This window comes from Plutella xylostella, chromosome 21 (genome assembly GCF_932276165.1).
Source record: "Plutella xylostella chromosome 21, ilPluXylo3.1, whole genome shotgun sequence".
In the NCBI taxonomy this organism is placed as follows: Eukaryota; Metazoa; Arthropoda; class Insecta; order Lepidoptera; family Plutellidae; genus Plutella; species Plutella xylostella.
Window position 1 is genome coordinate 10,343,379 of NC_064001.1, and position 22,400 is coordinate 10,365,778.

The 22,400-nt window shown below is 39.0% G+C and overlaps 2 protein-coding genes and 1 long non-coding RNA gene across 4 annotated transcripts; 2 read left to right on the forward strand and 1 right to left on the reverse strand.

The window, feature by feature from the left end:
• Nucleotides 1–177: 177 nt before the first annotated feature.
• Nucleotides 178–1,536, reverse strand: LOC125490183. 2 transcript variants are annotated; one of them, XR_007267534.1, is made up of 3 exons: nt 903–1,536; nt 600–697; nt 178–392 (listed from the first exon to the last, which is right to left on the reverse strand). It is a non-coding gene; the product is annotated as an uncharacterized LOC125490183 (long non-coding RNA). The 2 variants fall into 2 exon arrangements; XR_007267535.1 differs by lacking the exons at nt 600–697; nt 903–1,536 and adding an exon at nt 475–563.
• A 429-nt stretch (nt 1,537–1,965) lies between these two features.
• LOC105389037 (phosphate carrier protein, mitochondrial) lies at nt 1,966–3,832 on the forward strand. The gene is made up of 2 exons (XM_011560092.3): nt 1,966–2,352; nt 2,697–3,832. The coding sequence occupies exons 1-2, from the start codon at nt 2,169–2,171 to the stop codon at nt 3,452–3,454; spliced, it is 942 nt and encodes a 313-aa protein (XP_011558394.3). The 5' UTR covers nt 1,966–2,168; the 3' UTR covers nt 3,455–3,832.
• A 14,043-nt stretch (nt 3,833–17,875) lies between these two features.
• On the forward strand, nt 17,876–22,099 carry LOC125490211. Its single transcript, XM_048628687.1, has 2 exons — nt 17,876–19,109; nt 22,079–22,099. Exons 1-2 carry the CDS (start codon nt 17,898–17,900, stop codon nt 22,097–22,099), a joined length of 1,233 nt encoding a protein of 410 aa, XP_048484644.1. The 5' UTR covers nt 17,876–17,897.
• The last annotated feature ends 301 nt before the right edge of the window (nt 22,100–22,400 follow it).

Below are 22,400 nucleotides of genomic sequence, written 5' to 3' on the forward strand. Positions count from 1 at the left end.
CAAAACTAAACTATGCAGACACAGTATACGGCCCATGTCTACTGGCGCGATCGCAAAAACTGATTCAAAGGGTGCAAAATGCATGCGCTCGTTTTTGCTTCAACATTGCTCCACGCGCGCATGTTACCCCTTATCTTAATAATTCTAATCTGTTAAAATTACAGGCAAGAAGACAACTTCATTTTGCAACCTTATTATTTAAAATTATTAAAACAGGTTCCCCTAGTTACCTCTATAGCAAATTGGATTGGTCCCGTACTCACAACAGGCACAACACGCGAGCTTCTTCTTATTTGCTGGTGACGCCAAGCTTCAAATCAGCAGCATTCCGGGGTACTTTTAAGTATTCTGCCAGTAAATGTTGGAATAATTTACCCCCACCTATACGTGCCCTGAAATCAGTAAAAACTTTTAGTTTAAGACTTAAAATACACCTTATTATGTTACAAAAGTTAAATAAATTGTTATACTAACTTAAAGCATATCACGATAAGCCAGAAGGTAAAGCTGTCCCAAGCGAGTGTCTCCAACCAAAGCCTTGCAAAGTAGCCACGGTCCATGCATAGGTTTTTATTGAGTAGGTATAAACCCGTTTTCACATAATGCAGCCGTGTACATAATTATATTATTATGATAGTCAGCCAACCATACTACAGCATAGGTATTTATGGTAAATAAAAGCATCATGGCATAACACCTGAAAAAAAAACAAAAATTTTAAATAATGCTTAACTAATACATTAACTCGATTAGGTAACTAAGTAAATACTTATTATAATTCTACATATATTGTAATTTTTTTATTAAATTTCTGTAATTATATTGAACAAATGAAAGATTAAATTTAATAGGTATCTAGTTTATATATTTAAGAATAATAATGTAAATAGTTAATAACTCACCATGGTTTATAGTTTTGTTGTAGGAACAATAATTTAATTCCTCAGCGTATGTAACCAGCCGGTTTGATATTCCAACACGCAAAACCATCGTAGTACTACGTTACTTTACTATGTGCTATGTGTGCGTGTGAAACAGGTTGCGCGGGCGCCGCGAGCGCTCCGGGGCGCCGCGGGGAGCGGGGCGTGAGCTGCACGGACGTGCTCCAGCCGTGGGCGACTTTTTCAGACTGAAATGGCTCGACGCGCCGCCGCAGGCTGAGGCACGCCGCCGGCTCCCTTCCCCCCGCCCGTCCGCGTTCCCCTGTGACCCACTTTTTTATGCCCGCGCTCTCGACGCTTCATAAGTTTATACTTTATAATTTATCATAATCTATAACTATAGTTCTTATTTGTTTACTTTTTTGAATAATATTTTATGTCAAGTCAGTCCGTGACTTCACCCAGGGTTCTAGCTGAAAACCAGCGCTATGGTTTATCATAGCACCAAGCTGAGCTAGAACCCGTTTCTGCACCGGGAAGCAACACCCTTGCTCATTTTCCTTTGGCTTTTTTTTTATTATTTGTTTTTATTATTTATTTTTTGTGTTGTTTCCGTGTGTGTGTGAAATAAATGTATTTTCTTTCTTTCTTCTTTCTTCTTGTATATCTTACATGTTTTGTTGTATGGAGTCCTATCCTATCAATCCGTCTACATTTGTAATGCATTCAAAGCAACTTCTGAGAAATTAATGGATTCCATGTATTCTGTGGTTATTTCGGCCTGTTACCCTACAAAATTCACCCTGGGCGTGTTCCGGAAAATTTATGTCCGGGAATTTACCTGTAAAGTAACAGATCCGATTAGCTACTTTTGGGAAGATTTCAATTGAAATCGTAAAATACACCACTAGTCTCCCACTAGAGTAAAGGATTCAGTTTTCTCGCTACATCTGCAGAAGATGCTAAAAAAGGTAAGTATCGTGAGTGATCGTTAGCCAAGGACTTTGTTCGTTAGCCAACTGTGGCCTGTCTACCGCCATGGATTAAAAATAACCATAAAACTAAGAATAATAACTACGTTGCGCTTATTGCCATAAATTAATTCCTTCCAAGTGACATCTAATTTCTTATGTGACATCATGAAAACATCACATTTTAGAGAAGTTGCATAGAAGTAAATAAACTAATCGCCCCACATAGTTTTTGCTAGAAGAATAATGTTCCTTGGTTTCCCTAAACAATAACTTTTGGATTGAAACATTAACATCATTAGCATACGTTACCAAAATGGGAGACGAGAAGCCTAAGAAGGAGGAGTTCTCCACAGAGCTCTATACCCCCAAGTTCTTCGCTCTTTGCTTCGTGGGGGGCACCCTGGCGTGCGGGCTCACGCACACGCTGGTGACCCCGCTAGACCTCGTGAAGTGCCGCCTGCAGGTGGATAAGGCCAGATACCAGTCCATTTTCAAAGGTAATAGTACGGTTAAAACCATCTTACACTTAGTACAGTAGGTATTATAAACGCGAAAGTTTGTAAGTATGGATGTATGTACCTAACTCTCATGGAAAAACGGCTGAATCAATTTTTATGAAATGTATGTAATATATATGTATGTATGTATGCACTAACACTACGCTTTTTATACCGAAATTCCCACGGGAAAAGCTTATAAGGCGAAGCGAAGCTCTCGGGAAGCAAGTAGATACTATGGCCCTCTTTTACTTCGGCAACTCGTGACCAGAGACAATTTTGGTTGTTTACCTTTATTTATTATAGCGTTTGTACCTGTTTACGTAAAATAATGTTATCTATAGGTGCCAGAGTATCTTACTGCGAGGGCGGCTTCAGGAACCTGGTGAAGGGCTGGGCGCCCACGCTCGTGGGCTACAGCATGCAGGGCGCCTTCAAGTTCGCCGGCTACGAGTACTTCAAGTGGAAGTACTCCGGGCTCACCGACCCCGTCACGGCTTATGAGAACCGAACGTTTATTTTCCTCGCTGCGTCGGCTAGTGCTGAGTTTATAGCGGATATGTTCCTGGCGCCGTGGGAGGCGGTGAAGGTCCGCATGCAGACGACTCCAGGCTACAGCAGCCGGATGCGAGACGCCATGCCGCACATGTACCGGACTGAAGGACTGGGAGTCTTCTTCAAGGGCCTGCCTCCGCTCTGGGGCCGACAGATCCCCTACACCATGATGAAGTTCGCCTCCTTCGAAAAGACTGTCGAGTATATTTATGCCAACTTGGTTCCGAAGCCGCGGGAGCAGTGCACTAAAGCGGAGCAGCTAGTGGTGACGTTCTCTGCGGGATATATCGCGGGGGTGCTGTGTGCCATCGTGTCCCACCCGGCTGATACAGTGGTGTCTAAGCTGAACAAGGACCCCAGCGCCAGTATAGGCGGCATACTGAAGGAGGCGGGGTTTCTGGGCGTGTGGCGCGGGCTGGCGGCGCGTATCATCATGATCGGCACGCTCACGGGCCTGCAGTGGTTCATCTACGACGCCTTCAAGGTCTACACGCGGATGCCAAGACCTGTCGCCGGTCCACCCCCCAAGACCGAAGAAAAAAAATGACTCGCGATAAAATTGATGCTGTGTCTTCACATTTTGTCTGTACATAAGTTTGAGGAGCCATTTTATTGTAGATTATGCTGAACGTCGTGGCTTTAGTCCTGTTTGTGTTTCTGATCCGGCTTGAGCTGGGTTTATAAGACGTAGCGGGCCAGGGTCCAGGTCCATTTGCAATAGGTCACTTAGAGCGGATCGGCGCTCGTAAGTGCCGCACGGAGCGGAGATAAATCCCCATATTATTGTTATTGCCCTCCCAAAGGATATTCCCCTTTTCAAACTTGTATAAGATGGGACGCTTACTCCATTATATATTTTTATACGTATCTCCGATCATTGTTAATGCATTAGAATTCTTCCAATAAAAGTCTGTTAAGTTGGTGATATTGAGTTTCGATTTGGCTGAGTAAAGTAAGAAGGAATATAGAAATACGATACGAACATCGGAAAACCTTGGAGAGGAAAAAACACACTTACTATTAATGTAACAGCCCCAGATAATTTTCATGAAAAAATAAGCTAAGGCGACATTAATCCTTATTGCAAATAAACGTTTAGCAAAAGCATGTACTTATACCTTGTTTCACGGGGAAAGACATCTGACAGGACCCTTATTACATTCGAATAAGGGAAGTTTTTGCTTGTATCAGCTGTCTTTCCTCGTGGAAAAAGGTATAGTTGGGCACCTAATTATAATCTAGAATGACACTTGGTTAGTACCTAATATCAACAACAACACTCGATCCTTACCTTACTCCAAAATAGCTAGAGTTATTTTATTTAAGTAGGTTTACTTTGTTATGTTGCAAAATATAATTTACTTTACGACACGATGTATGAATTAAGGACGGTTCTAAGAGCAAAGTGCGAGTCCCTTGCTACAAGTAAGTCGCAAAGTATTCATTGGAAGGTTCCAGCAATAAGAAACAGGGATGGGGGAAGCAATCAGGGCCCTGGAGTATTTCTCATCAAACGGGAGATGTCGATGCGACAACGAGCCATTCAAAAGACAAAGTTGGTTTTAGGGATCCTTTGGAGTATACCTACGTTTATGGAGCAGATTAAAAGTAGGTACAGACGGAACTCTGTGAAGTAGAGCTAGGTACTTATATTAGTTTTTGTTGTTTTATTATTTAACTAGCCAGCAATAAGCTAGGTCAGCTATTTTCTAATTAGTAAACCTTCTATTCTGATGGTCTTTGCAGAAAATAGTCAGAGATTTTTTTCTTTCAAAATGCGTTGTTGAATTATAAGTACGGTATTATGTCAACAAGAAAAATACAGAAAGATTAGTGTATGCGTACGAAGCGAAACCCTCTACAATTTCCAAGACAGCTGGTTTCTCTGCATTCTTATTTATCGCGAGCTTATTGCAGCTGCTGCTCGCCCGCTGACAATCTGTTATCGCGACTCGGGATTGCACCAGCGCTCCACACAATAGGACCAGCTTAAAAAGAGAGCTTTTCTAAGTTTGCCGTGTGTGTATCTGTGTCTGTCTATTGATCGTGTAGCTCAGAGTCGACTGCATCCATAATATATGTTCTTTGTGTACTTAAAGACAGTCGTGAGTGTTATTTAGTAACTTAGGTTAACACATCGGTCTGTGACAAAAGTGCTAAGTATGTAGGTACTAACAAAATTAATGCTCTATTGAATTTCCCACTGAACTCGTTAACTGACAAGTTAGTACTTCCACAAGCAATCCGCAAGGTATTAAAGCAACACGTACACTTAAATCATCAATTTGGCAGGATGTAGCATGTTACGCGTAACAGCCTACCGAAACATTAAAAAAAATACACACTCGTCATTAAACGTGACGTAAAGTAAAGCGTTTAACCCTTTCGGAGACAAAGGGCCGAGCAGTCGGAGACGGCACAAGGAGCTCAGATAACGCAATAAGGCAGCCCCCGCACGCTGCCAAATGTGGCAATAAACAGACGAAACTAGTTTAAAATCGTTAAGGCGCTACACGTCTTAACTGACGGGTTGGGCCCTAGGGATCGCCATTTGACCTAATTAAGGCAAGTGGCGTGGAAAATTACGGGGGTCCACTGGACCCTAATTGCTGAAGGGTTTGGACTCCCCTGGTGGTGAATCATTCGATAGTTTGCGAAGGTGAGGGTTGAGGATCTACGTCGGAGCGCGCTCCTCTCTTGATTAACACTAACGTACGGGCTCGTTAGTTCAACTCGTAATCTGTTAAATTGAGTTCAAAGGAGGTTGCGTAAGTTATTGGTCTAGCGTATCAAGTGTGCACTCGAGACAGCTTATTTCAGATCTACGCTGATAACTTCATTTGAGTAAAGAATCTCGAGCTTTATTCCTAAACGAATTTGGACTGGGTCTTATTTTCAAATAATAGCATTAAGACATATTTATTGTATCTAAGTAATTGGACGTCTTTTAAAAGCTCAACTGAAATCTAGATTAGGATCCCAAATTACATTTTCTCATCCATTTTCCATAATTATAATGATCGAACATAAACCACACTTATGTCGTAATCACACTCGGAACATAAAACTGTGTTTAACGTCAGGCCCGCCAATCTCCTTCCATTCACTTCTACTTAACCGAAGAATAAATCTTATCATACGTCAAGTGTTTAGCTTAAGTCCTCCCTCGCTAGGGGGCGGTGGAAGCGGCCACGGTCGTGGGAAAAAATTGGAAATCAATCTATTTCTATTTCTCGTCCGCGTCGCCCGCCGCCATTATCATAATGCGATGGCAACCCAATCCTATAATCAGATATCAGCGCCTCCAAGCACGCATACTTATTATTATATTATGGGAAAATGGAAAATGTTTCGCTAAAACCGTGAGATAAGTTTGTTTGGGTTTCTTTGTGCGGCAGTTTTTCGTTGTTTGATGTTTGTGTTTTGACTGTGGGAGCGGAGGTCTAAGTTTTTCACTTTATTATGTGCTTCTTGTTTGTCTGGTATCCTAGTTTGTCAGTTTAATAGGTTTCCATTTAGCATTACTATTTTACTACAGAGTACGAGGTCAACCCAGAAATAAAAGGTTGTCATAAAGTAAAAACGAGTGTCCCGAATTTCCTTCGCGGCTTATATTGAAATTCAAATGAAAACTTGTTCAGTGAAAACTAGAATCTAATTCTAGATGAAATGATGGCAAGTGTAGCGTCGCGCAAATATGTAAATAAGCAATGGAAGTGTATGAACAAAGCCTAGATCTGTGAAGCTGGAGCGAAGTCGTTAGCCGAGATTCTAATTCGTGTGATAAATAACACATTTCGGCCTTATTTGCATTTGTCGTAAGACTGAAATTGCCTGCAAAATCTCCTCCTGGAACTAGAAATACGGATTTGGATAAGTTAACATGGATTAGATTAGTAAGTTATGAGAGATTATATTATATTATAGTTAACTTAGGTTACACCCAGTGGGACAAATTAACATGGCGACGACGAGATCGGTAGAGATCTAGGCGCAGAAATAGCAGGACGCACGATCTCTTCAACTATACCCATAAAACGAGGCTAGTCACTTGGCTGTTAATAGAGAAAGCTTATTTTATTACTCTACATCCTTCCTGAACTGCATTACGTTAACGTCTTCATTTTATTTACTGTACATTAAGTAAATTTATGAAAACTATACCAATTAGCTTGAAACAACAGCGATGATCCAGTCGAGGCGCTTCGCAGCTCGGCGTGCCTATTCTGTTGCACTGAGCATTGTCGCATCGGCAATGAGATGCAAATGCGACGCGGCAAGTCTCACTGTAGCCGCCCCGCGCCCCGCGCCCCGCCCGCCCCGCGTCCCACCGGCTACAGGAGAGTGAGCTCCTGTTGCCTGAATAATTAGCTATTGTCAAAACTAATACAGACGCAGATAACGGCTCCGCAAATAGCGCCGCTGTTTGTCTGCTTCTTGACGAAGTCAGTCGTGACTTACTTACGGCAGTATTGTTGAAATATATTCGCGGTTTCTGCTCTGCCGCACCGCCGCTTCGCTTCGATTCGTGTGCAATTCAAAGTGGAATACTTAACTTGTATGAATTTTCGACTACAAAATATTTAGTTACTCAAATAATATTGGACGAATTTAACTTTTCTTTCACATTAGCATTCGTTGGAAAAGTAATTACTCTCAGGTTGCTACGACCAGTATACATCGTCTATATCATCATCATCATCAGCCCGTAGTCATCCACACATGCACACGTCTATGTATATAAGTACTAAGTAAGAAACCTATTTTGTCAGTTTCCAACCTCCAGATCTCACTGTTCACCTCTTCGCTCGACCAGCAACACTGCCAGGCAGGACACTACCACCTCTACTAGTAGTGTCTTTACAATTAACAACATGGTGTAAGCACACATGAGGAGCCCATAGTACCTAACAGTGAGCGATAAGTAACGGTTTACCATAGGTCTAACAGACTAGCAAAGGTAGGTAAGCTTTAAAAATACGAACGTTTGTAAGCGCTGGCTAATACCCCTACACTTTTACCCAGATATAAGTATAAAAGATTAGGTCACTTTAGTACAAGAGGCTGGGGCTAAGTAGGTTAGCCCCGACCAGCGGCGGCGGCGGCGGCGGCGGCGGCGGCGGCGGGTTTCATTTGGGCAATTAGAGGGCTCAGTAATTGGGCGCCATCTTAGAAACGACGCTGGCCGAAAGAAATTGTTTTTAATGAAAACTCCGCTCCATAATGAGGTTTTTCGGGTTTCGTATTAAAATAAAATTAATATGGTGATCCGGCTTAATTGTTACCGCCACGGAGCGTTTGTAATTTGATTCTCATTCTTTTATTGCCTTCGTTTTAATATCGGGCTCCGGAGAATTGTTTGTGTTATCTAATTAAGGTTATAATTTGTTTGACAGCGCAGAACTTACCGAGTTGATTAACTTGTTAAAACTTTGATCTATTTCTGTCGAGAATTGCTTGTTCAGGAATTATTCCATCTCGGCGCTGAAATTCAGCGGCCCTTGACCGACTCTTCTCTCTTTTGTTGCCTTCTACATACCAAATATTTTGTTTTACATTTACTTACATATTATTTTCTTTTATAAATTCAGTACATTTATGGTTTGATTTTACTTTCACTGATAAAATTTGTATGCATTTGCTATTCATATCAAGATATACCTGAATACAATCAGTGCAATGCAATGCGAACGCAATGTAAGGGTTCGTGTACACCTGTATGCAGTATGTAACGTGCCACAAGCCGCGGGCGGGCGGCACGCTGTCGCAGCGGCGAGGGCGGGCGGGCAGCCAGGGCGGGCGGGCGGCGCGAGCGGCATGTCGCCACATTTCGACGCGTCCGAGATGCACACAGTTCCACTAAATATTTAAAACCGCTTTCTGTCTGACCAAAGTGGTTTGTTGGAAGATAAGTAGTAGGAATTATTTGCAGCGTCCTCCGCGAAGCTTGGAAGAGATGAAATTACTTTTGTAGAGTACCTACTTTCGTATTTCCTTTGTTTCTACAGCTACTTATTCTTTCCTACGTAAGTATTTATAAATGCTTGGTACTTAACATATAAAATTTATAATTTCTTAGAATCATTACTCATCATTTTACTATAGCATACTTGCTGAAAATACATACTTAGGATTTTACTTAAATGACTAAGTACTAACCTCGAGCATTTATTATAACAAAATTGATGGTCGCTGAGATGACGGCCCTAAACTCGAGGAAAGAAGGCACTTAGCTACATCACGCTGGATCCCGCTGGACATGGCATGGAGCTGCAGCTGCTCTGAGCTAAACACCGAAAGATACTCCGAGTTCCCGCAGGAAAAGTAACCTCCATTACTTACGGAGGTGAAAGAGCGTGTGAATAAGTGAGCAGAAACGTGGTCGTCGACACGGAGCTACGGGATATTTCGACGTCACTTATTTATTGCGAGATGGTCGATAAATCTCTAGCCGGCGCGGGCGGCGCGCTGCTGATATTAAATATTTCACATAACTTGTGGCAGTGGCCGGTGTCGTAGAATCGCCCCGCTATTGCCATTATTCATATTTGTGTGTATGCGCCGTGTGGTTCCTTGACCCGGTCAGTGGCCCACAATCCCACAAATCCGAGTAACTCCGGGTTACTATTTCCGAAATCGCATTACAAAGCTTCGGAATTTTGGCTGTGCATCTCATTTCCATAATACGTGGTGTTGTTTATCCCATTTTTGGGAGTCCTACTTAGTAACGGAGCTCGTAAGTAGTTAATGGTGTACTCGTAAGCACTCCGTTCTAGACTGGAGTACTGAATACCGGCGCGTGCTTACGGGATAATCTCCCGGCCGGAATTCGAACGTGAAGTATTCTGCTCAGGACTATGTATGTTGCCTTCGAGTAAGATTTGAGATTGTATTAACTATATATGATGAGTATAGTGATGACACTATTTTGATGTTTACAGATTTTATATAGGTTAGTATCCTATTTAAAATTTTCTGATCCATATTTTTACAGGAAAACATTTAGCCAATTCTCAAAAACTAAAATTAACATTAAGCGAGAAAGTCAGTGTAAGATGCTCTATGTAAACAAAAGTTGTGAGTGTAGGCACTCTTCAGATGTAAATGGCATTCTCTGTGGAGCTCCTCTGTTTGCTAATGTAAGATGGAGAGCTCGTTACTGCACTGCTTTAGAACCTGAACATTTCACAAGCCTTATTCCATAATAAAATAGTCGAGAAGACTGTTGACTCGCCGAGTGAAAGTTTCGCCGGTCTGCCTTGACTTGAATACACCGCGGGGTAAGGCGATAGACGTACATACTCCACTATTGCGTTAAATAATCATAAAAAACGACAAATACTGAAGTTAGCATACCAATTTAAGATATTGTAGGTTTTCATGTCATTCACAACATTGATAAGATGGCTTTGAAATATCAACTTGAAGAAATACGATAAATAATGACACAGACATTGTGGAACAAGGCCTAAATTTGATTAACATATTTTAAATTTATTTTGGTAATATTCAGATGCGCTTGTGAAATTACTTCGATATTGCAGACACCGCGTCGTCACTAAACTAGTCCTTTCCGTTTGTAATTGGGTCAAAATTTAGGAAATCTAAAACACTGTTTTGTCAAGAAAAGGCTTTCTTTTAAACCTTTGTTCCCAGCCAGTCACACCTCAACCAGTCACACTGTTACTCGTTGGGAATTTTATGTTCAAAATTCCCATCAGTCCACACTCTGTTACTCGTTGAAACACCTTTTTCCTTCATTCCCAACGTGTCACATACAACTGTAACACTGTAACTAGTTGGGATTATAAAAATGAAAATTCCCAACAAGTCACAGTAACTTGTTGGGATTTTCCACCATAGACAAAACCGATTATAGAATAGAATAGAATACACTTTATTTGTACACCCGAAAAGATTAATAAAATACACAAGTTGTAACTTAATTTGGATGCGGAAAGCTAAATATCGCATCTAGTGGCGTGCTTTGGGAGAGGCCTACGTCCAGCAGTGGACTGCTATAGGCTAATGATGATGAACTTAATTAGGGTACTAAAGGCGGTCTTATCACTAAAAGCGATCTCTGCCAGGCAACCTTTGGATGGAGGGAATAAGAGATTAAGGTAGATGGCGATAGTGAAAACTCAAGTCTTTTGAGCCAATACAAGAGTCCAATGGATCTGTATTCCACCATATGCGATAACTTATAACTACTACATGGCTGTTATGCAAAATAGTAATATTAAGTGTTTTGTAACTAGTTTCAGTTTTCCGAATCGGTGTTGGTCCCCAATTTTTTTGCCATTATTTTAAGATCATCTGCATCTTCCGTCTATGTCCGAGGCGCGCCCGCGGTGTAAGCGCCAGGATCATCATTAATCTGAGGTACTTCGGAAGTACCATGGACGTACCTAATTATTTCTTCATGGTGGAGCAGAGCAGATATGAGTCGATAATATCAAACTGCCATAATGTCACCTCCACGCAAAATTTGGGAAATGAAAGTTTTCATTTTCTCTATTATTTTATGGCTACTGCTGTTCTACCCACCCAGTATCAATCATTCATAGAAATGTGAAAAAGAAAAGAAAGTTTTGATTTTATAATTCGGTTTTGATTTTATAATTTTATTGTTAACTAGTTTAATAAAACTTATTTGATTGTTCGGAATAATTATTTCTATTTTCATACTTTTTCAAGAAACGAAATAAAAAATACGTATCAATAAATACTAATATAAGTCACAGTACCTATCACGTTAGGCATCATCAAAATTCATCATCACTGAACAAATCTTAACGAGTAAAGGGAGAACAGTTGGGAATTTTCTAGTTCATTTTCCCATCCAGTTACAGAGGCTGGTTTGGAATTCAGAAATAAAGCATTCCCAACGAGTAACACTCCCATCGAGTAACACTGTGACTAGATGGCACACTTTTCATGAAGAATTCCCAACCGTATACAGTGTGACAGGTTTGATGTGTGACTCGATGGGAACAAAGGCTTTTAAATAGCTGTGATTGATGATTGATTAAGTGTTTCCTCTAACTCCACAAGGAGCATAGGGTCTCTACGGTTCTTCTCCAGACGTTTTAAATAGCTGTAGGTACCTATCATAAAAAAAAAACTATTTGGCCTATCGAGATGAAATTAGCCTCATTTAAATGAAAATTACGGTCTTATTCATAAAAAGTTACGGGAGACCTATAGGCCTGCTATAAGCAAATGTCAAAAAAACTTTATTCATAAACGATCAATAGCGCTAAAGAACTCTCCAACTGATTCGTAAAACCTTGATATGCTAAAGTTGTCTGGACCCTACTATACACCTTCCGTAAACCTCCTATTGTACAAAAACATGGCGGCCGGTCAACAGCTGTTCTGCCCCCGTATTTTGTAACTTTTTGAGAGTTAGCAACCGGTGATAATTGGTATCAACTTAGAGACTTATTAACCGAAAACACCAAAAATCTTAGTGAAAGAAATATGCAAGAAGCCTACCAATATATCCTTACATTCAACATAAACATTTGTGAAATCAGATAAGTCAGTAAAAAGTTATTAATTAATAATGCTCTAAGTTGTCAGCCATTTTATACCAACCAACCCCACTCGGAGTTACATAATACGGGGGCTGCTTTATTGACGATTTGACATTTGTTGTGAGTTAATATTTGCTGAAAATAAGTTGCCATGGTAACGTATTTAATTTTTTTTTTGTGGGTTTTGGCTTAGCCACTGCGCCTTTAAGCCAACGTAAACTTTTTTAAGTGCCGCGCCGTGGCTAACATAGATAATAGAGATTGATAAATGAATGAAAGTTTTCGCTATTTTTGTTTATGGTTTCGTCAGACCGGCAACTTAATAGGGTAAATGTCAAAATGTTTGGTCTGTGAAATCTATTAGCATCACTATAGTTATTGAAGGTTTACGGAACGATTATGAATAGAGATTTTTATGAAACCTCAAATAGGCTTAAAGTGTTCCGTAGCTACTGAGCTCAGTAAACCTACTTTAAGGTTTTTTTATGAATAAGACCGGTCTATATATGTTGTACTTATAACTATTGTTAGTACTTATAACTTTTGCCGTAAAACAGACACTTTTGTTGGCCAAAATTTTTTACTCTTTTGAATTTTTTTACAATGATTTTTTATTCAGAGAACTTTTGAGATGCAAAAATTTCATTTAGCATAACCATAATAATCATCACTACCAAGCGCATACCAAAAAAAAGTTATCTGTATACCTTAAGGCGAGGCAAAAGAACTTTTTTAGACTTGCCCATCACCTATTTTGAGGTCTGGATCCGCGCCTGAATAATGGCTTAAGTATGTTAAATGAATTAGAACCTATAATCTACAACGATTTTCATAAAATATATTTGATGAGTACTTAGGTTCAGGAGTAGACAAACAACAGTTACTACTTAGCTTGAGTTCCATTTCCAGTGACTATAATATGGAACGTGCTCAGGTGAGAGTCGAGTGTGAAACGTGCAACATTGACTTCACTCGCGGCGGTCCCAGGGCATCGCGTGACCGAAATTTTTCCCAACAACTTCGCCTCGCGAGGCCCAACTATGCGCGTAGCATGGGATAGTTGCCGCAACTAATTTTTTTAGATAAAAGTAGTTTTTCTGCAAGTTTTGTAATTATATTTTTCATGTCATAATTTAAATTTATACTAAATATTATCTAAACTAGCGATTTGTTATATTCCAAGTACTATAGCTATCTAGTTATATTTAAGATTCAATTAACCAAAACGGGCCGGGACTCCAATCTGTCGATCATTGTATGTAACTATGCGGTCAGATTTGAAATTCGGAGTTTACAAATTGTAAAACCCCACATCCACTACAACAACATTTGAGAACTTTATTATTATTTATAAGTACCTACCATAAACTTATATGATAACCACTATAAACAGTCTTCTTCTATCGTGTAAAATGCACTAAGCTAGCTTCCTCCAGTGTTTTGCTACTCTTATTGCGAGATCATTGGCCTTCATCAGGTCTCCTTGACTGCATTTTGGGGCATTAGGACACTCTATAAGGTGTGACGTTGTCTGGAGGCTTCCGCAACTGCATAGAGTGCTGGCATTGGCTGGGAGCATATCCCATCGCCTTAAATTGTCCTTCGTCCGGGCAACGCCAGCCCGGAGGCGGTTAAGAGTTTTCCATACAGACCACTCTTCACCCCCTCCAGCAGGCAGTTCCTCGGCTGGCTGGACAAACTGACGCAAGTGGGAAGTATCGGCTCTCCAGCGGCTCAACCTGAACTCCTGCGCTATAAACAGTTGCAGGTATAATTTGGTTTTATACTTACTTACATTATTAAGCACATTTTCGATCAACGTGATTGAGGTATCATTAAATGGAACGCTTTAATTAAATGAAATACAGAATAATGCACCGTCACGGCCAACGATCAGCATCGGATCAGCGTAAGTGTAGCCCCACCCTTACATGTCCATTCAATCCTCTTATTTCGCATTTTTACAAGTTGAGACAAAGGTACGGTTAGATATTTCACTCACAGATAGAACGACGCACTCGATCGACTGTTCGCAATATTCAGAACTTTCTGTTCCGTTCCTGGAAATATCGTTGGATAGTATTTTAATAATGTCTCGTCGGAACACAGTCGGCGCTTCAAACGATGTAAGTACTTAAGGTGTAAATTGGTAGCGGGCGACAAGAGGTTGCAGTGAACGACATGTCGCAACGTCACTATTTTCTAATTATGTGATTCATTAGGCAGTGAGTAGTGAGAGAGATATGTCGTTCGGCGACACGTCCATAAATATACATAGAAAACCGGTCGAGACTACAATTTACCCCTTTGTTCGCTTATTCTGCGGTATTTGAGCATTGTGCGTTGGAGCTTTTAGTACCTTAAACTGTGTGCATGGTTTCAAGGGGTAACTATGGTTTGGATTGAGATTTGATCTACCCACTTAGTTACCGGTCAGTAGCCGGTAGGGTTGGATGAGGAAGGCCGAGGACCGAGCGTTGTGGCGCTCGTTGGGAGAGGCCTATGTCCAGCATGATGATTATTGGCTGATGATGATGATGATGACTTAGTTTCCAACGGGGAACCCATGCTTGCCCGATGTCCCCATGCGCTACTCGTGAGTCGTACGAGCGTGTCTGTTTGTTGTCAACGGGGATGGGAAGGCTTTCAGGCGGTTCAGAGCTTTGAGGAGTACTTACCTACCTACTTATGATTTAGTTTTAATATGAAAAATACATGTTCTTTTTAAATTCAATTATTATTATTATTATTAATACAAATCAAACACAATATCTAGGTAAACGACGACGATTACTTAAGTATAAATTATTTATGACCTAAAGACAATAATTAAATGAAAAACAAAACCAAAAGTGTCATAAATTAAGAACTGCTAAACTTTTCATAATAATATTAAGAAACTTCCCCTCCATTACTGAGCTAGGACGACACCGCTGGCAATACTCAGTGCCTTCAAATTATAATTTAAATTAAATAGACAAACACAGGTAAAATCACCAAAAAAGTTCCCAATGAGAAGGCAGGGATTTATTGTGCTACCCATTTTTTTCCATGTTAGTAAGGGTAGGTGTAATCACAAAATAATAACTAGGTACTTAGTAAATAGTATAACTACTGTCATATGTAGGCTGTATGTGTATACATATTTTATTTATTTATATTTTATGTAATTATCTTAATTGTTTGCCAGATATAGGGTGGTAGGTACATATAAATATTTTTTCAAAGAATGTACACGATACTCGCAGCAAGATAAAACTAGCTACAAGATGGGAACGGTTCTTTGAGCGTCATTAATAACATTTCTGTTTCGAGCAAACTATTTTTCGTCCTGTACTTTTTTTACACCATTAATTTGTGTTCGCGGGCATTTTCTTACAAAAGGCTCATGTTTAATTTTATAACGGAGAGACTGTAGCTCACTATATCAGCAAGGTACCCAGCTATGTGTTATTGTATATTTTTGAAAAACAAAGTAATCTCTGTGTAATTTTTAGGTAATTCAAATTATTCCCACAGGTTTATGGAAAGGTAGGTACCTATTTATTCAGACTTTACAATGTAATTTGTGAATATAGTTTTACTCACGACTACGTACCTATCTGTTGAATAATCCCAGGATTTGGGATATTTTCCTTGTGCAAAAATAGTAAACAAAATTAGTATAATAATTTAGGCAAGTGTACAAGGCCGGATGTCCGGATATCATATTCAGGAGCACACAACAAATCAGACCAGTCGACCCTCGGCCTTCCCGATCCAGGATCCACTAAAATACAGAAACCGTGTCGACGAAGATTTCACCATGCAAACAAAAGGCTCTCTGGAAGAGATCCAGCTATAAGACCCCTATTGTACTGTGACTAAATTGTAGTACAAAAAATATTGGTGAACCAGTAAAGAATAGTATAAGTTCAGTATTCTTTTGGGATTTATTTTGAAATGGACAGGTAACAACAGAAAGGTATATTTACCTACTTAGTTTAGTAATTTTATTAGTTAGTAGTGCATATTTAATTTTATCTAGTTATTTATATAAGTTTAGTATTAAATTTTATTTAGATTCTTATGTTTATACGCATTATCTGTTAGCGAATTAACAGAAATCTATATTACTTATCTAAATGTACCTCATCATCAACTCGTAGCAGTAGTAGAAAATATCCTGCTTGCAGCTATGATTTTGCAAGATAGTCGGGCATGGTCGCAATTCAGCCAGGAGGACATCTATGTATTATTAATTTGCAACACATGTACTGCACTGGATCGGGAAGCAGTTGTTGTATTTCGGGTCCAATCTCAGACACACGTCGTCGCGGATCTGTGTATTGCGTTACGTTTTACTAAATTAGTTTTGCTGACACAATACCTGCCTGACTTGTACAGAATTTGAATCAAACCCCTGAGAGGAATTTATGTAGTTATTGCTTTAGAGTTCATTTCATTTTAAGTAGGTACTTAAACATATAGCTTCATGTGCTTAATCATTTGTATCATGCTGTTAAATACAATTTAAAAATATAATTTGGATACCTACACAAAATAGTGCCTTTAACGTAAATAACACGATTCCACCGTGATCCCCTTAGCTGGCTAAGTATACCCTTTTCCCCTTTAAGTGAGGCATCATATGAAAGATAAACAGAACCCCTCTTGTCGGCTCTCGAGACCTCTCCTGCTAAACCACCATCTCATCTCCTCACATCCCTGCGCGCCTGGTAGGCAGATCATCGCGATTTCTTATAATTTAATTATGTTTAGGACCAATTGACAACATTTCAAATAAAATGCTCACCGATTTTATTTTATTTTCGAGTAGATATCACAAATTTAGATGACCCGTATTTTTTTATTTCTTAATATTTCTTTGTTTTATTATATTTTTTTAACTCCAAAGTTCAAAATATTTATAAGTTGAGTGACGTCACGTTGCGGCTCTAAATAAAAATTATTTCGTTGCCTGCCTAAGCTAAAAAAAAAAGTTGGATGACATCAACTCTCTGACCAACAAGCATCAACTTGACATTGACAATGACATACAAGACGACCGAATGGCGTAGTGGTTAGTGACCTGACTACTGAGCCGATGGTCCCGGGTTCGATTCCCGGCTGGGGCAGATATTTGTTTAAAGACAGATATTTGTACTCGGGTCTTGGGTGTTGATATTTATATTTAGTATCTATCTATCTATGTATTTGTGTAGATATATCAGCTGTCCGACACCCATAACACAGGTTCTGCCTAGCTTGGGGTCGGATGGCCGTGTGTGAGATGTCCCCACATATTTATTTTATTTATTTATTTATAAAAAAAATGTACTGTTGTATCCCTGATAACTTACAGTACGCGCATATTACTTCGAAAATCACCGTTTTTCTTGCTATTTTCCCGTCTATTTTCAGTTTTCCACTTTCCTTTCGTCTTCCTGCTTTATTTTCTATATAGTCATGAAGACTTCTGAAGGATTTGTTCGAGCGGACAGCCGGAATCTACCTAAGGTAGATCTTCCAATGCTGTTGGAGTTTATGCATCAGAATGATGTGTACAATGCCTCAGAAATAAGAGGTGCGAAAGTTCTTATGTCCTCTCGGGACGGCTACGTGGACACCGCTGTTGGATATGTAGAAATCAAAAGAGATAATAATATTTGTTCATTAAAAGCGAGAATAACGCCGGAGCATAAAGTGCGAACAAAAATGTACACTGTCGGAATAGTAATCGATGAAAACACTGAAGCCATCAAACAAGTGACCTGCGATGACTGCGCCGCATCTGCAGGTGGTTGCAAACATGGAATCTGCTTTGTGCATTGGTTGATGAAAAGAACCGAGGAGCCATCTGTGACTTCAGTCTCTTGTTATTGGAAGAAACCAACACTTAGCGAGGTAATTTCGGCAGGAACTGTATTGCCTGCTGCAGATCTAGCTAAAAAAAGAGTGTTTCATAAAGTTCAAACAAGCATTACATTACAAATTGTATTAGAGGAGTGTAAGAAGAGGAAGATGATAGATTCATTATTATGTAATTACTCCATGCACAAAGAAAGGTGTTTGAGAGATTACAGCCTTTATAATATGATGTTGAATTGCTACCAGGAAAACTCAAACATGACTTATGATACATTTAAATTATATGGAGAGCAAATTTTCAATACTGACATCAGAAATGAAATCGAACGAGAAACCAGAAGTCAAGCTGATAGCATCCTGTGGCATTCTCTAAGACAGGGACGAGTAACAGCATCCAATATTTACGATGCAACCAGATGCACCACAGCTAATGGAGTATTGGTAAAGTCAATAATGGGTGGATATAAAGTACCAGAAACGAAAGCCATTCAAAGAGGCAAACGTTTAGAAAAAATGGTTATACAACAACTCATGACAGAAATGAATGTAGTTATAGAGAACTGTGGTCTTATGCTGATTACACCTATTATTGGCGCTTCCCCAGATGGACTTACGGAGGAGTTTGTGATTGAGATAAAGTGTCCTTTTAAAGAAAGGACAATCAAAAATTATATAACAGAAAACAACTTGGTTAAAGACAAATTCAAAAGCCAAATAATGTTACAAATGCATGCAACACAACGTATAAAAGGGCTTTTTTGTGTAGCAGATCCTAACTATGAACACAACAAGAAAATTATAAAGATCTGGGTAGACTATGAAAAAGACTACTTAGAGAAATTGCTACAAGAAGCTGAAATATTTTGGTCTCAATTCTTAATTTATATTAATCAATATTTTAGAATGTGTAAAATAAAGGGAATAACAAAAACATTTTATTTTTGTGTTATTTTTTAATATGTCTATTAAAGATCATTATTGTACAAATACAAAAAAAGATGTAGGATAGAAACAAGGATATTAAAATATTTATATAACTGGAGGTGGTAGCTCAACGGGTAACGCCGCTTCTCAAGACATAAAGAGACATGGGTAAGTATCATCTGTATGTATAATAAAGCTATATTCTATTCTATTCTTAAGGGGATCCTATTCTATTCTGTGTGGGGGTGCAGGTACCTGCACCTGGCTCTCTCGAGTGGAACCTTTGTGCATATCCCCAAGGTCTAAACTGCCTTCCAAAGCTTGGACCATTTCCCACCACGCTGGTCCACTGCGGGTTGGTGGGTTCACATATCTAGATGTGCTAGATCTAGATATGCAGGTTTCCTCACGATTTTTTCCTTCACCGTAAGAGCGATGGTATACATTGTACTTAAGTTAAAAGAACGCATTGGTACATGTCAGCGCCGGGAATCGAACCCGCATCTCTTGCGTGAAAAGCTGTCACCGGAACAGATAAGTTTGTGGCACTGTAAATCTATTTATTCTTTATTATGGGTGATTGTAGGTTGATTAAACCACAAGCTACTGTAGCTGCATCATCTATACAGTTAACAAGTTTGTTGTTTATTGTGGAATGGGGTTTTAAAAAAGTGAAGAGCCGAACTCTTCTTATGACTCTTTCAATATGGATACGAAGACTAGCAATGGTTTTAGCTTCAATGGCTTCAGCTTTAGTCATTTTTTTGTTACTAAAGACAGATGGCGGTCGTAGAAGTTTAATAGACTTGGTTTGAAGCACAGCATCTAAGTGCTTAAAACCTCTATCTGCCAGAACTGTTGTATTGGGTTTAACTATGTTGATAAATCCACTCTCTTCAACAAGTTTCATGTCCGAAATACGTCCACCATAACCTTTAGATATAAAGTTTATAAACCCATCCGGTGTTGCACTAATTAAAAATTTCACAGTATTACAACTTTTGTACTGTGACCAAGTAGAAGCCTGTTTTATAGGGTCACTAGGTTTTTCAATCTGAATCTCAAAACAGTCTATTATACTCTCTGTATTAGAATACTCTTTATTACATCGAAACGACAGTGGTAAATTCTTTTTAATGTCTTTCTTTGATGGCCAATAAATAAACAGTGCACAGATGGTAGATATCACATCTAAAGTTCTTGAAAAAATTCTCCACAATGTTGTCTCCGATATGCTTAAGAGATCTGATATTTTGTAAAATGGGTCTCCATGTTTTAATTTATATAACACTGCTATTATGTGCAGTTTTGGCAGTTTTGTATCCTTACTAATTAAATCCACCAACCAGAGAAAATTTTTAGGTATTCCTATATATTGGGAAGGTTTATTTTCAATAATTGCCATCATGTTAGTGACTTTTACGGGTGTAATACCACATTGAACTGCTGTAGAGTCTGTGTCAGTTTCTCTTTCTGTTATTTCAGCAGTACTTCCTTGTGTTGAAGGCAAATTGTCTTCCTCTGTTGATATCTAATACAGATTGGGACATCATTGCTCTTAGTGAATGTTGGCTTCCGCATACGTCTTTCATTCCCGCCATAAATGGTTACCACTATGTTAAAACGGAGAAGAACCTATCGCAAAACGAAGGAGTTGTAGTTTACTTTAAAAATCATATGCATTTGTCAATATCAGAGCCTAACATACAGGATGCTAACTGCCTAACCTTGGAAATAGACAACAACACACTAGTTATTGCCTTATATAGACCTTCAAGATATAAAAACGCTGATCCATTTTTACAATCACTAAACGATTTTTTAACAGGCATAAATTATCATAACATTATTGTGGTGGGTGACATTAATATTGACATATTGCCTGGAACAAACGACCCACACTCACTAACTTATTTAAACCTATTAGCATATCAGACCATCTTACCTGCACATACAATTGTCACTCATGGAAAAACGTGCCTCGACCACTTCATGCTCAAAAGTAAACGGCCTGCTCATTGTTATGTTGCAAAAACCTCAATTACAGATCATGACTCTATAATCCTCATACTAGAGGAACATACCCGCTATCCTTTTAAATCAACTATTGTAAAAAAAATCGACTATGTTGGTCTAGATAACGCTATGAAAAACCTAAATTTACACTCAATTTATAAAACGTCCGATACAAATGCAGCGATGTCTATATTTGTCGGAGAGTTGAACAATATAATAAATTCTAATACAAAAGTAATAAAAATCTCAAATCGTCAGAAGATAAAAAAACCATGGATAACTAAAGGACTATTAAAATGCATGAAAAATCGTGATAGACTTCACCAAAAAAGTAGCAAAAATCCAGATGATGAAATTATAAAAATTACATAGGTACAAAAGGTACAGGAATTTCTGTAACTCGTTACTAAAAAAGATTAAAAGAGACTATGAAAAAAATACATTACAAAAAGCTGCAACAACAAACAACAAGGTACTTTGGGACACAATAAAAGATATAACGCATTCAAAAAGAATTCATAGTTCTGCTTCCGATTTAATATCTAAATTGAACCCTACCTCAGCTGTTAATGATGTAAATAACTACTTTGCTTCAATCGGTAGGAACCTAGCCGAAAAGATCTTGAAAGACACCGACAACAAAAAATCTACTTTACCTCCCTGCCCATACTCATTTGTTTTGAATCCTACTGATGAAGAAGAAGTTAGTAGCTGCATACTCAACCTTAAAAAGCTCCATTCCACAGGACGTGACAGTATTTCTGCTGGTTTCCTTGTAAGATATATTCATATTTTGGCTTCTCCTCTTACATACTTAATTAACTTAATGTTCTCCACAGGTATCTTTCCCTCAGAACTAAAGCTTGCAGAGGTGATTCCCATTCATAAGGGTGGGGCCAGAGACTGTGTCAATAATTATAGGCCAATTTCAATGCTTCCTACTCTATCAAAAGTTGCAGAAAAATTGATAAACAAAAGATTAGTAAACTATTTAGACAGTAAAACGCTGTTATCGAAGTCACAGTTTGGTTTTAGAGCTGGTGTTTCAACAAGTGATGCTGTTCATGAGCTCGTGGATCATATTGTGACTAAACTTGACAACGGTAAGAAAGTTATAGGAATATTTCTAGATCTAGCCAAGGCATTTGACACAGTCTCTGC